Source organism: Trichomycterus rosablanca, chromosome 20 (assembly GCF_030014385.1).
Source record: "Trichomycterus rosablanca isolate fTriRos1 chromosome 20, fTriRos1.hap1, whole genome shotgun sequence".
Classification (NCBI taxonomy): domain Eukaryota; kingdom Metazoa; phylum Chordata; class Actinopteri; order Siluriformes; family Trichomycteridae; genus Trichomycterus; species Trichomycterus rosablanca.
The window spans coordinates 2,604,189-2,618,190 of NC_086007.1; the positions used below are offsets into that span (position 1 = coordinate 2,604,189).

The 14,002-nt window shown below is 42.3% G+C and overlaps 1 protein-coding gene across 1 annotated transcript in view; it reads right to left on the minus strand.

Moving 5' to 3' along the window:
- Positions 1-2,945: 2,945 nt before the first annotated feature.
- aplp1 (amyloid beta (A4) precursor-like protein 1) overlaps positions 2,946-14,002 on the minus strand; it is an 83,991-nt gene continuing 72,934 nt past the window's right edge. The window contains exons 8-17 of the mRNA XM_063016216.1: positions 13,895-13,969; positions 12,946-13,104; positions 11,927-12,055; positions 10,748-10,847; positions 10,493-10,660; positions 9,550-9,573; positions 9,399-9,466; positions 7,478-7,543; positions 7,230-7,373; positions 2,946-5,504 (exon numbers count right to left, since the gene is read on the minus strand). Coding sequence (XP_062872286.1) covers positions 5,406-5,504; positions 7,230-7,373; positions 7,478-7,543; positions 9,399-9,466; positions 9,550-9,573; positions 10,493-10,660; positions 10,748-10,847; positions 11,927-12,055; positions 12,946-13,104; positions 13,895-13,969 — 1,032 coding nt within the window. The 3' untranslated portion in view covers positions 2,946-5,405. The remainder of the gene's footprint in view (positions 5,505-7,229; positions 7,374-7,477; positions 7,544-9,398; positions 9,467-9,549; positions 9,574-10,492; positions 10,661-10,747; positions 10,848-11,926; positions 12,056-12,945; positions 13,105-13,894; positions 13,970-14,002) is intronic.

The window sequence follows — 14,002 nt, forward strand, 5'->3', positions numbered from 1 at the left end:
ATCCCTGGTGCAAAACCTGGACTCCTGAACAATGGAATAAGCAGTATTGTCTGGTGAGACAACTTTTTAATGAAGTCTGGTAGGATCCATAATAGTAAATACGTAAAAAAAACAATAATTGGCTGATCTGAAGGCGGAAGAAACATAGAGATTCTTTATAACTGCTGCAATTACGACCTCTGCTGGCTGATCGATGACGCCTGCACAAAGACGGGGGATAATGGACATCGACATGTGACTCTCTGTGCGCTATACGGGTCTCCATTTGAATCCGCCGCATGCAGGTAAAAAGAAGTGGTCTGTAATGCACACGTGTCGGAGGGGAATAGACGTCCGCAGCGGTAGAAGTGAAATATATAATCGGGTAATTGTGAGTAAAACTGGCCAATAGTCAATATGTTGTTGAACTGTTCATAATTGTGTTTATTCTGTATTACATAACACACATGGTGTAAATCAGAGAAATAAAAAACAACTCAGATCAGGTTTTGTGGGTCATTTAGAATTTTATTAACATTTTATCGTTAAGTACAATCAGCCAAACCAGTTCAGATAACTTGCTTGTACAACGTGTCCCAATGAATTCCATTAGAAATACAGCAAACGAACAAACCTCTCAGTCACGTACGGGAACGTTTCTTTGGCGAAAAGATTGAAAAACAGCTTATTTTCAGCATCGAATCACAACTGAAGCACTTTAAAGCACTGGTTCACCAACTGTTTCAAATCAAACCAGTAGATTCTGTTGGGATTTAAACCTGGCACAAAGCATCCATCATGTCTTAATCCCTAAAATCCCTGTTATTATTATTATTATTACTATTAGTAATGCTGCTTTTCTCAAATTATCCTCACACTGGTGGTCTAATAATGCAAGTCAGCGTTCTGCCCACATCACTCCTGCATCAGATTTACTGGTTACCAGTATCCTCCAGTATCAAATTTAAATAATTCTGCTTGATTTGGAAGGCTCGCCTCAGTCTACCTCTGTATATACCGATATACCTTCATCCTTTCTGCCCCAACTGTTCTCTTAGAACCTCTGGCTCTGGACTTCTGGCAGTCCCATGTACTAGACTTGCATCTTTAACTGGCACTGCCCACAAACTTTGGAACCCTCACCTACAGTCTGTTCCTGACTGCTCTTCCACCTCTTTCTTTAAAAACAGTCAATCTCAGCTCTGCTAATGCCATTCCAGGCGCCTAATTGGTCGGTCCGACGGAGGAAAGCTATAGAGATTCCTCATAACTCTTTATTATGACCTCTGCTGGCTGATCAATGGCACCTGCACAGAGACGGGGGATAATGGAGATCGGTGCGTGACTCTCTGTGCGCAATACGGGTCTCCATATGAACCTATATGGAACTCTGAAACTCTGGAACTCTCTCATACAGTCTCTTCCTGACTGCTCTTTTATCTCTTCCTTCAAAAACAGTCGAGTTGTTTGAATCTCAGCTCTGCTAATGCCAGGCCGGGTTCCTAATCGGACTGTAGACATTCCTTATAAATGTTTCAGTTACGACCTCTGCTGGCTGATCGGGCACCTGCACAGAGACGGGGATAACAGAGATCTAAACGTAATTCTCTGTGCACGATATGGGTCTCCATATGAACCTCTATGACTTCTATGTTGTTTTCTCTCCTCCGGTACAACATCATCGTTCTCATATTATTATATTGTTATAGAATTTGAATTATTATGTAGAATGACAAAACTGGACCAGTAGTGTGTGGACAGAGTAAGAAAAGCTGCAGTTCTGTTTATAATAATAGTGATTGAGGAATATTATCTCATGACGCGCTCTCCCTTTCAAATATTAAGATACTAAATCTCAGGAACCTCAGCAAACCCAGGGAAGATGGCACGTAATCTTTTTACCAGCTTGGAAAATTGGTGAACCAATAACATGTGCATGGGAATGAAATTTAAATGCACTTGTGCTTAGTTTTATAGCCCAGTTATAACACGGCGATCAAATTTTACGGCAAGATTCGCAAACAGCACCAATTTGTTTTTAACGAGCAAACAAGCCTGACCCTAAATCCAATGAAAAGTGACTTTATAAATAAGAAATACATACAGTATCATTACATGAACAGAAGGCAACGACGCTGTCAAAGCAAATAAATCTCTATTACATTGTTTACATTTGATCAGGGTGAGGAGAAGCAGAAAGTGTCCGGACAGGAACTATACAAATCTCAGTCTGATCACTAAGAGAACACACTAGAACATTCTAGCCAAATGCTGGTAAAACGAGGGTGAGGCTTTAAGAACAGGACGCTAAATCTGAAACACATTCATGAAACAGTTCTACCAAAGCTGTGATCATTCCTTATCTCTATACAGACGATCAGACGTGGATACTATTTTCTAGGATTATTTCCAGATACAGACAGTGTCACGGTGATATCTGACTTACACACGTGTGTTTCTGTGTTTTAATGTGTGTAAAAGTGCATCAATCCTAAATGGGGTCGTGATAAAATAAAAGTACTTTTTGATTCTCATCTATGGGCCTATTTTATCCCCCAGATATCAGATTGTGATACTAATGAGATTGAACTGTACAGTCTATACAGAGACGATCGCTTGTACATCTCATAATGCAGTAAAAGCAGGTTAAAAGATGGTGCAAGAAATTGACATATGCCCACAACTTGACCTCCTGATCAATCTAGATTTTCATTTATATGTCCAGGATGTTTTAGGGAAAGCAGAACAGAACAGAAGCAGGAATCTAAACTGAATACAGTTCAACTTTAGTCATAAAGGAAGTAATGTTCACTTTATCCATAGAATAAAAACAAGGTCGTATAATTCAATTTACCAGATATGACACAATATTTTGGTAGAAAGGCCAAAGATAATGATCCTCAGTGTCATTTCAATTAATGACGATGAAAAATAATCAACCAACATTTATATATTCATAATATATTATTCAACTGAGAATATATAAGCATATTAAGTCAAACATTCTGTAGCTTGGATTTAACCATGAGGACGTGGTTTAATTCAATTTTAATTAACTGTGTTCATTTGCAAATGTGACACCACGTTGATTTCGATGTGTACATATGAATATCCAAATGAATTTAGCTTTTATAAGCTTTTATTTGGGTTTCTCAACAGGGTAAATTCCAACAAACCTTGAGGATATGCATGAATTACAAACATTCGCTCCTCCTCGAACCTCAAACCTTGTGATTTAACGTGATTGAACATGTTTATAACTTACGTTCAGATGTACAAATTCCAATTCAAACCTTTAATATCGAACAAATATCACTAGTGTGTGTAAATATTGTACAGATCATTTTAAGTACCGAGGGCAATGTGAGATGGGTTTGGAATCACAGTAAGAAGAATAAACTCTTGTGTAGAGATCTGATGTGAGACAGTGTCAAAAATGTATTAAATGCTTCTATGTAGGGTGAAATACCACTAATCCCTTGGACTCTAGTGATTGTTCTTTCTTTATTCTATATTGAATTTAAGGTTTTTCATTTTGATGTTTCAGTATCAGTCGATTATTTAGACACTAGATGGCGGTTCAATCCTAGAACAGCTAATTCTGCACGATTTACTGTCTTTAAAGCCCCGAATTTGTTTTTATTTCTTTAAAAAGATGTTACACGTTTGTGTAAAATGAAAATAAAAGTCATTGTAATGCACTTTTCAGTTAGGAACAGAGCCATGTTGCAAGCTAGTCATTGCGATGCTAGTTTTAAAAGCAGTTTATCGATGCTTTGTGTGCTAATTCCTCTCTTAACTGCTTTTCATACTTTTTATACAAATAAACTGGTGCAAATTGTTCCAAATTTGTAAGCATTACGTTGCGTTAACATTGCGAAGTAGCTATTACTTCATCATTTCATTGGCTTGTTTATTTGTCTTAAGTTCTAGCTAAGAAACGTAATTAAAAACTATTTTGAGGTTAGCTTTTACATTTACATTTTCGGAATTTAGCAGACGCTTTTATCCGAAGTGACTGAAAATGATGACTGAACACGATCCTTGAGCAATTGAGGGTTAAGGGCCTTGCTCAGGGGCCCAACAGTGGCAATTTCAGCTTTTCAGTTACGCTGCTATCACGGGAATATCAGCATCAGTACGATGCTACGCGAAGCTCGTTTAATGTCGAACGAACGACGCCAAACAGGTTCGAACGTTCATGAAATGGATCCTAAAACTATAACAGACCATTAGCCACACTCAGCGACCGTATGAAAACAGAGATCGTAGCCGAGTGTGGCTAATTTTCCACAACAAGCGCCGACGTGGGTAACACAAATAGGCGAGCAAAGTCGATGTCTACCTAACGATACATTCAGTCGAGATACGGTGTCGTCGTCTTGTGCTGGTTTATACAACAGTCCGTTTTCATTCAGCCATGTTAGGAAAGTGTTTTTATTTTTTATATTTTTTTTCTCCTTCCACGTGAGCAGCACAAAGTCACCTTTTTAAAAATTCGACATTCCACACAGTGCGGGATACAAATGAACTCAAACGGAGACGTCTATCTATGAGTGTTTTCGGTTTTTATACAGGCGTTTTTTTCATCTGACCGTGACATTTCATCAAAAAGCATTAAAAACAGGAACAACACAGGTACGTTTATAGCGTAATACACCAAATTTAGCATGCTTTACTTTACGGTAGTGCTCATCAGATCACTGCCTTTTTTTCTCTAAGAAGCAGTACAATAAATAATAATAATAATTATTTTTTTTTAAAAAGCGGATCGATTAGGTTCGTCGTATATGATTCGACTCTGTGAAACGTTTAACAGATGTGGCATGAACGATGGCTTTCGTCTACATCAAGTAACTCGAGCTTCATATATAAAAAAATGCTTTTTTTTTTTGGACGGATAGTTTATACGTCAGCAGGTGGGTTTCCTGTTTTGGGTTGCATGGATTTGGGTTTGTTTCTCTGATATTTACATGCTGAAATATAAATGACGCCACCTACATCACAGCGCAACATGAATCGACAACTGAAACGGATTCGGTGATAAAAACGCTGAATGATTTTCGGATTCCCCCTCCATAAGCTGATACTGAAACCATGGCAACAACGAACTATTTTCCCTCGGCGCTCTGCCTGATTTGCCATGGTTTCATCATCCTCCTTAACAAAAATCACTTTTTATCATTTTTACTGGAGGCATAATGTGTGTATTTATATGATTGGTATGTATATTTTGACTCCCGCGCCCGCCCCGCTCGGTATTTATGAACATTTTGAGCGTGAACCCGTGACGCGTTCGATTCTGATTGGGGTTCTCACGGTGACGTACATGTATACAGTGTCGGGGAGGAAGTGAGGGGGGTGTTGCGATGGAAACCCCCTGCTGTTAAACAGGAAGTGAGCCGACGGGGTGCGGCCGCCGTCCTTTAGTTCATCTGCTCGAAGAATTTGTAGGTGGGGTTCTCGTAGCCGTGGTTCTGCATCTTGTTGAGCTGTCGCTCCTCGGGGGTCAGCATGGGGTCAACCTGCACGGATCACACGAGAGAGAGAACAGGGTTCGAATCCTGGGCTGGGCTCACAAATACAGAACATGAATGGTATTACCTGAACTTTGCCACTGGGGGGCACTCTTCAGAGCCGGTCCCAAACCGGGGTCGGTTTTTTAGAAGGGTATGCGCATACTATTGCTGATGGGCGAGGCATTTTGCTTGTTTTATGATCAGAATAAGGGAACATTTACAGTTATTGTGCCGTAATGGTAGTGGTCCCTTCCAGGATGAATATATCCTTATCCATTTACAGAAAATAACAAAAGAACTAGAGGTAATCATAACTAAGGTAATCATAAGGTACTGAACTAGTTATCATAAGGTAATCATAAGGTACTGAACTAGTAAGCATAAGGTACTGGACTAGTAACCATAAGGTAATCATGAGGTACTGGACTAGTTATTATAAGGTACTGGACTAATAATCATAAAGTACTGGACTAGTTATTATAAGTTAATCATAAGGTACTGGACTAGTAATCATAAGGTAATCATAAGGTAATCATAAGGTACTAGACTAGTTATCATAAGATAATCATAAGGTACTGGACAAGTAATCATAAGGTACTGGACAAGTAATCATAAGGTAATCATAAGGTAATCATAAGGTACTGGACTAGTTATCATAAGGTAATCATAAGGTAATCATAAGGTACTGGACTAGTTATTATAAGGTAATCATAAGGTACTGGACTAGTAATCAAAAGGTACTGGACTAGTAATCATAAGGTAATCATAAGGTACTGGACTAGTTATCATAAGGTAATCATAAGGTACTGGACTAGTAATCATAAGGTAATCATAAGGTACTGGACTAGTAATCATAAGGTAATCATAAGGTACTGGACTAGTTATCATAAGGTAATCATAAGGTACTGGACTAGTAATCATAAGGTAATCATAAGGTACTGGACTAGTTATTATAAGGTAATCATAAGGTACTGGACTAGTAATCAAAAGGTACTGGACTAGTAATCATAAGGTAATCATAAGGTACTGGACTAGTTATTATAAGGTAATCATAAGGTACTGGACTAGTAATCAAAAGGTACTGGACTAGTAATCATAAGGTAATCATAAGGTAATCATAAGGTACTAGACTAGTTATCATAAGATAATCATAAGGTACTGGACAAGTAATCATAAGGTACTGGACAAGTAATCATAAGGTAATCATAAGGTAATCATAAGGTACTGGACTAGTTATCATAACGTAATCATAAGGCAATCATAAGGTACTGGACTAGTTATCATAAGGTAATCATAAGGTACTGGACTAGTAATCATAAGGTAATCATAAGGTACTGGACTAGTAATCATAAGGTAATCATAAGGTAATCATAAGGTAATCATAAGGTACTGGACTAGTTATTATAAGGTAATCATAAGGTACTGGACTAGTAATCAAAAGGTACTGGACTAGTAATCATAAGGTAATCATAAAGTACTGGACTAGTAATCATAAGGTAATGAACTAGTTATCATAAGGTAATCATAAGGTAATTATAGGGTACTGGACTAGTAATCATAAGGTTGCTGGTTCAAGCCTCAGTACCACCACTATTGGGCCCCTGAGCAAGGCTCTTATCCCTCAATTGTGCAAACTGTATCCAGTCATAATTCTTTAGAAAAGTCACTTTAGATAAATGCTAAACGTAATTATTCTTATTTATTTTTGGATAAATCCGGAGTGACCCTCACCTCCACGATGCCGTGGCTGATGGTGCCGTACGGCTTACGGCGCACCAGCAGCAGACTGATCACCATCACCATAGCGATGGCCACGGCCACCACCAGCAGCCCCACCATCGCGCCGTGGTTAAACGTCTCGAAAACGTCCCGCTGCTGAGGAGCAACAAAGAGCAACTTTTAATGATGAGCTTTCTCTCAACGGAGAAATATTATATTATAAGGAAATATACTGTATATATATTTGTTATAAATGGTACCAGTTCATCGCGCTGAATTCCTGGAGACTTGTAGACCACCTGCTTCAGCTCCACTGACGTGTTAAACTAGGAAATAAGAAGTGAGAAATTAAAATGCATCATTTAGATTTTTTTTACTGTTTTATTTCTACAGTTTCTCCCTTTTCTCCTAATTTTAGCATAATCTTCCACTCCTGGAGACCCTGATCACATGACACACACTCCCTCTGACCCCTTCTTATTCGCCCATACAGCGGTACCTTGTAACTCAACGTCCCCTAAACTCAACGTCTTTTAAACTTGACGTTGAGTTTCAAGGAATCGCTGTACCACTGTGAGTCTTGCGAATGTAGAGTCACACACTGATCTCCACTTCTGTACAGGAGCCTCGAGCTACTAACCAGGGACCTTAGCACAGCGGTTTTTGGTCCGGTCTTTTCTTACCTAGAAGACTTGTGGCTGATTTTGTCTTCTGCAAATACTGACGATTGTGCCCTCTAGGGGGCGCTCAGCCGACCGGTAGCAGAGCTGAGATTCAAACTCGGGGAATTTCACGCTGTGCCAACTGGGTGCCCTATCAATTTGATTTTAAACTTAGTTCACGGACCCTATCTTGCAAACCGTCCTGTCCACAATTATCGGCACCACGGTAAAAAAGAGTAAAAGGGTGATAAACAAGAAATGTACCTCATGAGAGAAGTAAAACCACATGTGGCACAACTCTTGTGCATTTAATAGCTTGAACAAGCTACCATTGCCAATACGACTGCACTAAGTCTTCTCCTATAACATCTTATAAGGCTGCAGAAGACAGAGAAGGAAATTTTAGACCGTTCCTCTGTACAGCATCACTCCAGATCGCCCAGGGTCCAGGTTCTTCCCCTCTTTAGCTCCGCCTACAGGTTTTTTTTAATGGGGTTTAGATCAGTTATTATGTTTTGGATGATTGTCCTCCTGGAAGATCCAGTGACGACCCATATTTAGTTTCAGACTGGCAGTATTTCATGGAGTCCGTGATGCCAGGTACCCTAATGAGGTTCCCAGGACCTTTGGAGGGTCAGTGAACTCTCACTGCTGGTCCAAAGCCCAGACAGAAATAGGAAATAGGAGGGTCGCGCCAAGAAGGACATTAGTGCCGGAAAAAACAGTGCCGAGTCTTGTATTCGGACCAGATCTGCTGTGGTTCAGGCGCAGCCAGAAAAAAGGGTGCCATTCATTTCTACAAGTGCCAATAATCGTGGCACATGTGGTTCTGTTTAAAATAATTATTTCTTAACGAAGGATTTTTGTTCTCTTGGAATTAATTCACTTCAATTATTATTTGTTTGATTGTTTTCAGGGAGATTAAGCTACACTGGGGCGCAGGCCGAAAACCCAGTCTGGACAGGGTGCCAGTTCAGTTCAGGTCATTACTCGCTCATTTATTTACCCACTTACAGTCATCCAGTAGCCAATCTACCTAGCGGTATGCTTCTTTGGAAGGTTGCCTACAATCCTAACCAGTATGAAGCAGTAAAAATAAACAAATCCATGAATCAGCCGTACACTGGTACAACTGGTAAAGTGAAAGCTGGACATGGAGTCAATCCTCTCGTCCAGTCACTGTCTCTGAGGAGATTGGCATGTTCTCCTCGAGTCTGCATCAGTTTCCTGAAGGAACATCGGTTCTCTATTCGATTCCAGAACTACCTCTACAAGCGAGTGATGGACTGGCAACCTTTCCAGTGCCTTGTACCATTCCTGTGCCATGTTTCCCGGTGGACCCACCCACTGCGTTCCTGACCATTGTTTTGAGGAGCAGGGATAATTCTTCGAGTTTCATCTCAGAGCTTTAAGTGAGCGGATCTCTCGCACCGCATCATCCCGGATCGATCGCCAGGCTAAATAACCCTCGCCAAGGCTTTTCCAGCGGCATCGTCTTACTCCGCCGGCGCGTCCTCACCTTCTCCTCGTACTCGTAGGTGGGCGCTCGCTCAGACGTGCTGTAATCGTACTCGTCTACCGCCGCCGCTGTGGAGACAAAATCCGATTAGCCGCAGGAGAGACAGGGCTAAATACGGAGGACTAGCATCACGCCGATGTAGCGCACTTACCTTTCTTGCTGCTCGCCGGCGGATCTGCGCGGAGAAAGAGAGGAAGAGGAAATGAGTTCACTATGCCGACATATGGACAAAAGTATCAGGACACCTTTTCTAATGACTCAAATGATCACTAACAGGTGTAATAAATCAGTTATATGAAGGGGATTATGTGCTACCGACTTTGGAGCAACAGTTTAGGGAAGGCCCTGCCCTGTTCCAGCATGATTGTGTCTCTGTGCGTACTCAACAGATTTGGAATGAACTGGAACGTCAATTGAGACTTTATTGACCGACATCGGCACCCAGACACACAAATGCTGTCATCTTTTGATTAACTGGGCACAAATTCCCACAGACTTACTTCAGAAAGACCATTGTTCTGGGTAAATACTGTACGGGTTCTTTTTAATGCCATCAGCAAATAATGTTTTGTTTTTGGTTGAGCCACTGATGCAGCGCTGCTTTCACATCATCACATGAAAATCTTCTTCCCCCTAAAGCTTCCTTGAGCGTCCAATAAGGATAAATCCAGACTATAAGCATCTCTCAGTCTCTCAGACAGGAGCGATTACTCCTCCTTCCACCCTCACCACTTCCAATCAAAATATAAAAGTGAGGAAACTTTTTGAAGATCCCTTGTAGTACCATTTGCTTTCGAATTGGGACGTCCAGCAAGCTCACGGTCATGTGTCCGAATACTTTTGAAAACACAGCCTGAGCTGACATAGATGCTTTGAAATGACTCAATTTGATTTTAGTGGGTCAGTTGTAGCCTAGAGGTTAAGGTACCGGACTAGTAATCAAAACACTGCTGGTTCAAGCCCCACCACTGCCACGTTGTCACTGTTGGGCCCTTGAGCAAGGCCCTTAACCCTCAATTGCTCAGACTGTATACTGTCACGGTACTGTAAGTCGCCTTGGATAAAATGCTGAAAATGTAAACGTAGTCGAGCACCTATTCTGGGTGGGTAGGGACGATTCTGGAAAGCTCTCTCCTCCTCCTCTTCGTCCTCCTTCTCCTCCTCGCTCTCGGCCGGCAGCAGCTCCTCGGTGGTGCGGGTCTCCGAGAACGAGGTGGTCATGAGCTCGCTGATGTCCCCCCTCTCCGTCCTCACCAGCTCCTCTGTACAGATGAAACAACCAGGAGAACATGTCAAAGACAAACTGATGTTAAAGTGTAACGAGGAGGAGGAGGAGGAGGAGGTCGTACGGATTTCGTCGTGAAGCTCCTCGGCCAGCGTGGGAACTTTATACATCAGAGCCAGACTCTGGTTCATCCTCTCCTCGATCACGTGGAGGTGAGTGTACACCTGAAATCACACAGAAAGCAATCACAGCTACTTATTTTATTTAGACATACCCAATTACCACCAGTCTTGCCCCACTAATGGACTCAGATCTCAGTTTTAGTCGTCATGTTACTAAATCAGCATTTTATCACCTTAAGAACATCAACAACTAAACCAGACCTGGAGAAACTCGGCCACGCCTTTATTTCCAGCAGGATTTGATTACCGTACTGGTCTCCTAACTGGACTCCTAAAAATACCAGTAAACAGCGTCGGCTCATTCAAACTGCATCTGCTAGAGTTTCTCACCAGCAGTAAAAGGAGACGAGACGAGAACACATCACCCTCCGTTCCTAAATCCTTATACTGGGTACCAGTTTGTTACAGAATAGGCTTTATGGCACCGTTACTGGTCTATAGATCTCTGACTGGTGTAGGACCAGTATAGAAACTAGAAACTAGTCCGTTAGTCCAGACAGAGGTAAAGACTGAAAATGAAGGAACAGCGTTTAGCTTCTGTGTCCAGTTGACGCAGAAACCAACACAAACACGGGGAGAACATGCAAATTTCACCGGGGAATCAAACCCAGAACCTTTTTGCTTCTTCTTTTCCACTTATCTTTTTAAACTTGATCTGGGGTTCAAATCTCAGCTGTGCTATCGGCTGGTCGGGCGTCTACACATTCATGATCGGCTATGTCTAAGGGGGAATGGCTGCACGACCCAGCCACCGGGAGGTGTACTTGTCAGTGCGCTCTCAGGGCCGGTCCCAAGCCCGGAAAACATAAACCGGGTTGTCTCGGTAAGGTGCTGAATCTGTGGCGTCCCCTAATAATAAAATACCCATAATATGCTGGCCAGGAAGGAAATCAGACTAGCACGCGCACCCTCAGACACCTGCAATGCCATTAGGCTCGTCTGTTCACCACTAAGCAGATTCCTACACAGAGAGGAGGAACTCATGTGGAAACACGCTATGTTTAAGTATTCCTTCACAGCCAATCGTGTCTGTAAAGCACCTGACCATGCCGTTGGCACCTCTGGGCTCAAACCCAGCTCTCAGCGCCTTGATAAGCCGTATATATGTAACGATACCTCACCTGGAACTTCATCTGCTCGGCTTTCTGTGGATCGACAGACTCGATGTGCTGGTAGTGGCGCAGTGTGTGGCGTCGGTCCTTCTGCTCCGCCGCCAGGTAACGCTTCAGGGCCTGCAGCACCTTATCCGGCTGGTACAGGGGTACAAGAGAGAGGAGAGACAACGATAAATATAATAATATCATTTTTACCATTGCTGTATCCTGGTCAGGGTCAGGATGGGGTCAGACACCCCGGACAGGGTTCCGATCCATCGTAGGGCTTCGGAAATCCCCCAGTTATCAGATAGCACATGCTGATATTTGAACCCGACGGTGGTGGGCTAGCCTAACAGACCACCATTATTATTACTATTATTACTTAGCGGTCTATTACGCTAGCTCACAATTGCTGAGATCTGGGTTCGAATGTAAGCAATGCTATCAACCTTAAGACTGGACTCATCAGAGAACACAACTTTACTCCAGTTCTCTACAGTCCAATCCTTTTGGTGTTTTGCAAACCGTAGTCTGGCTCTTCTGGTTCTTCTGTTCATAGGAACCTGTTTAAAACGCTCCTCACTGTTTACCATCCTTCTATAGGCCCTTGATGTCATCCTACGGTCGTTGAGTGGCGGTCAAACTGGTGATCATCTCAGTTGAGAGTCGTTTTCGCCCTCTGCTGGTCTGAAGCCTTGTTGTCCACAGTGTCTCCTGCTTGACATTGTTCTTATAAACCACTGTCCCAAAATTTAAAGGATGGAATTGACCAGACGCTTGGTGTATTCCTCTACCAGTAAAACCAGAATCAAACCCTTCTTCTTTTTATTTGGTCGTATTATTGAATTACCTGATGACATTTTACTTCCTGTTACTACTGCTGACTATCACACGCCCCCTCAGACACGTGTTTCTCACCCTTTCATCATTCATACAGAGATCCGTATAGCGCACAGAGCCAATAATTGTCCACATGTAACTGTAACAAAAACAGCTCATTTTGAATGACAGTTCCATTACAGTAGGTTTGTGAGGTGCTTTACCTGAGGTGGGTCGCTCTGCACGGCGCTCAGGTAACTCTCCAGCGCTAGACGGCGGTTATTGTTCAGAGTCGCTACAACACGGGCAAGATGAGTCTCCACCAAGCGCTGCCTTTCACCCGCTACCTGCTCCTCCAGGGTCTGTAACACGGCCTGGAAATGCTGCACAGATACAGAAAACGGGGGATTCGAACCCATTTAGCTCAATAAAAATCGGGTCACCTGAGGTGTATTATGACTACAGGGTTTCGTTAAATACGCTATATTGCTATAAGTATGTGGACACCCCTTTGAATCATTAAGTTTAGGTCTTTCAGCCACACCTACTGCTCTGAAAAAGGGACGTCACGCCACCTCTGGGGCAATCTGATCTCCCAGGACGGCTACACGGTGGGGCCCAAAACCTCTCAACACAGAGGCGAGTTTCCAGAAAGCTAAAAAATGCTAGTAACACACACTAGTGAAACACCAGATTGCACCGAGGCGCTTCAGAGATAAAGGGATAAACCGTGATATATACAAAAACCTTCCACCTGGAGCAAGTTAATGCCATTTATTTGCCATTTTTGGCCAGCAGAGCGGGCACGGAGGCACAGATGATTGATGACTGACAATCATCAGACGTGCACCCCCATGCCCCCTTTGCAGGCCATAAATAGCAACGCAGAAGTACACAACTCATCCAGCTGCCTCGTACAGATATAAATCGTACAGCAATATTAGCGATAATTCTGCGTAATCGATTCCACCCACCGTCTCCACGAGCTTAAGGCTGCTGTGTTGGACTCCTCCCTTTTAATCATTAAGTTTAGGTGTTTCAGCCACACCTACTGCTAATAGGTCTGAACGTAGGGTTAGACATGACCTTAAAATCCTAAAAATAAATAAATACTTAAAAAACTTAAAAAATAAGTTTTTAATGCTTCATATTTTCAGAATTGAAATCCTTTACCTCATTCAGTGCTTGGCGGTCGGACTTTGGCAGGTTCTTGGACTGGTTATCGGCCTCGGCCCACTCCTTCATGATCTGACGGACACCAAAACACTTTATTTTAGCGCT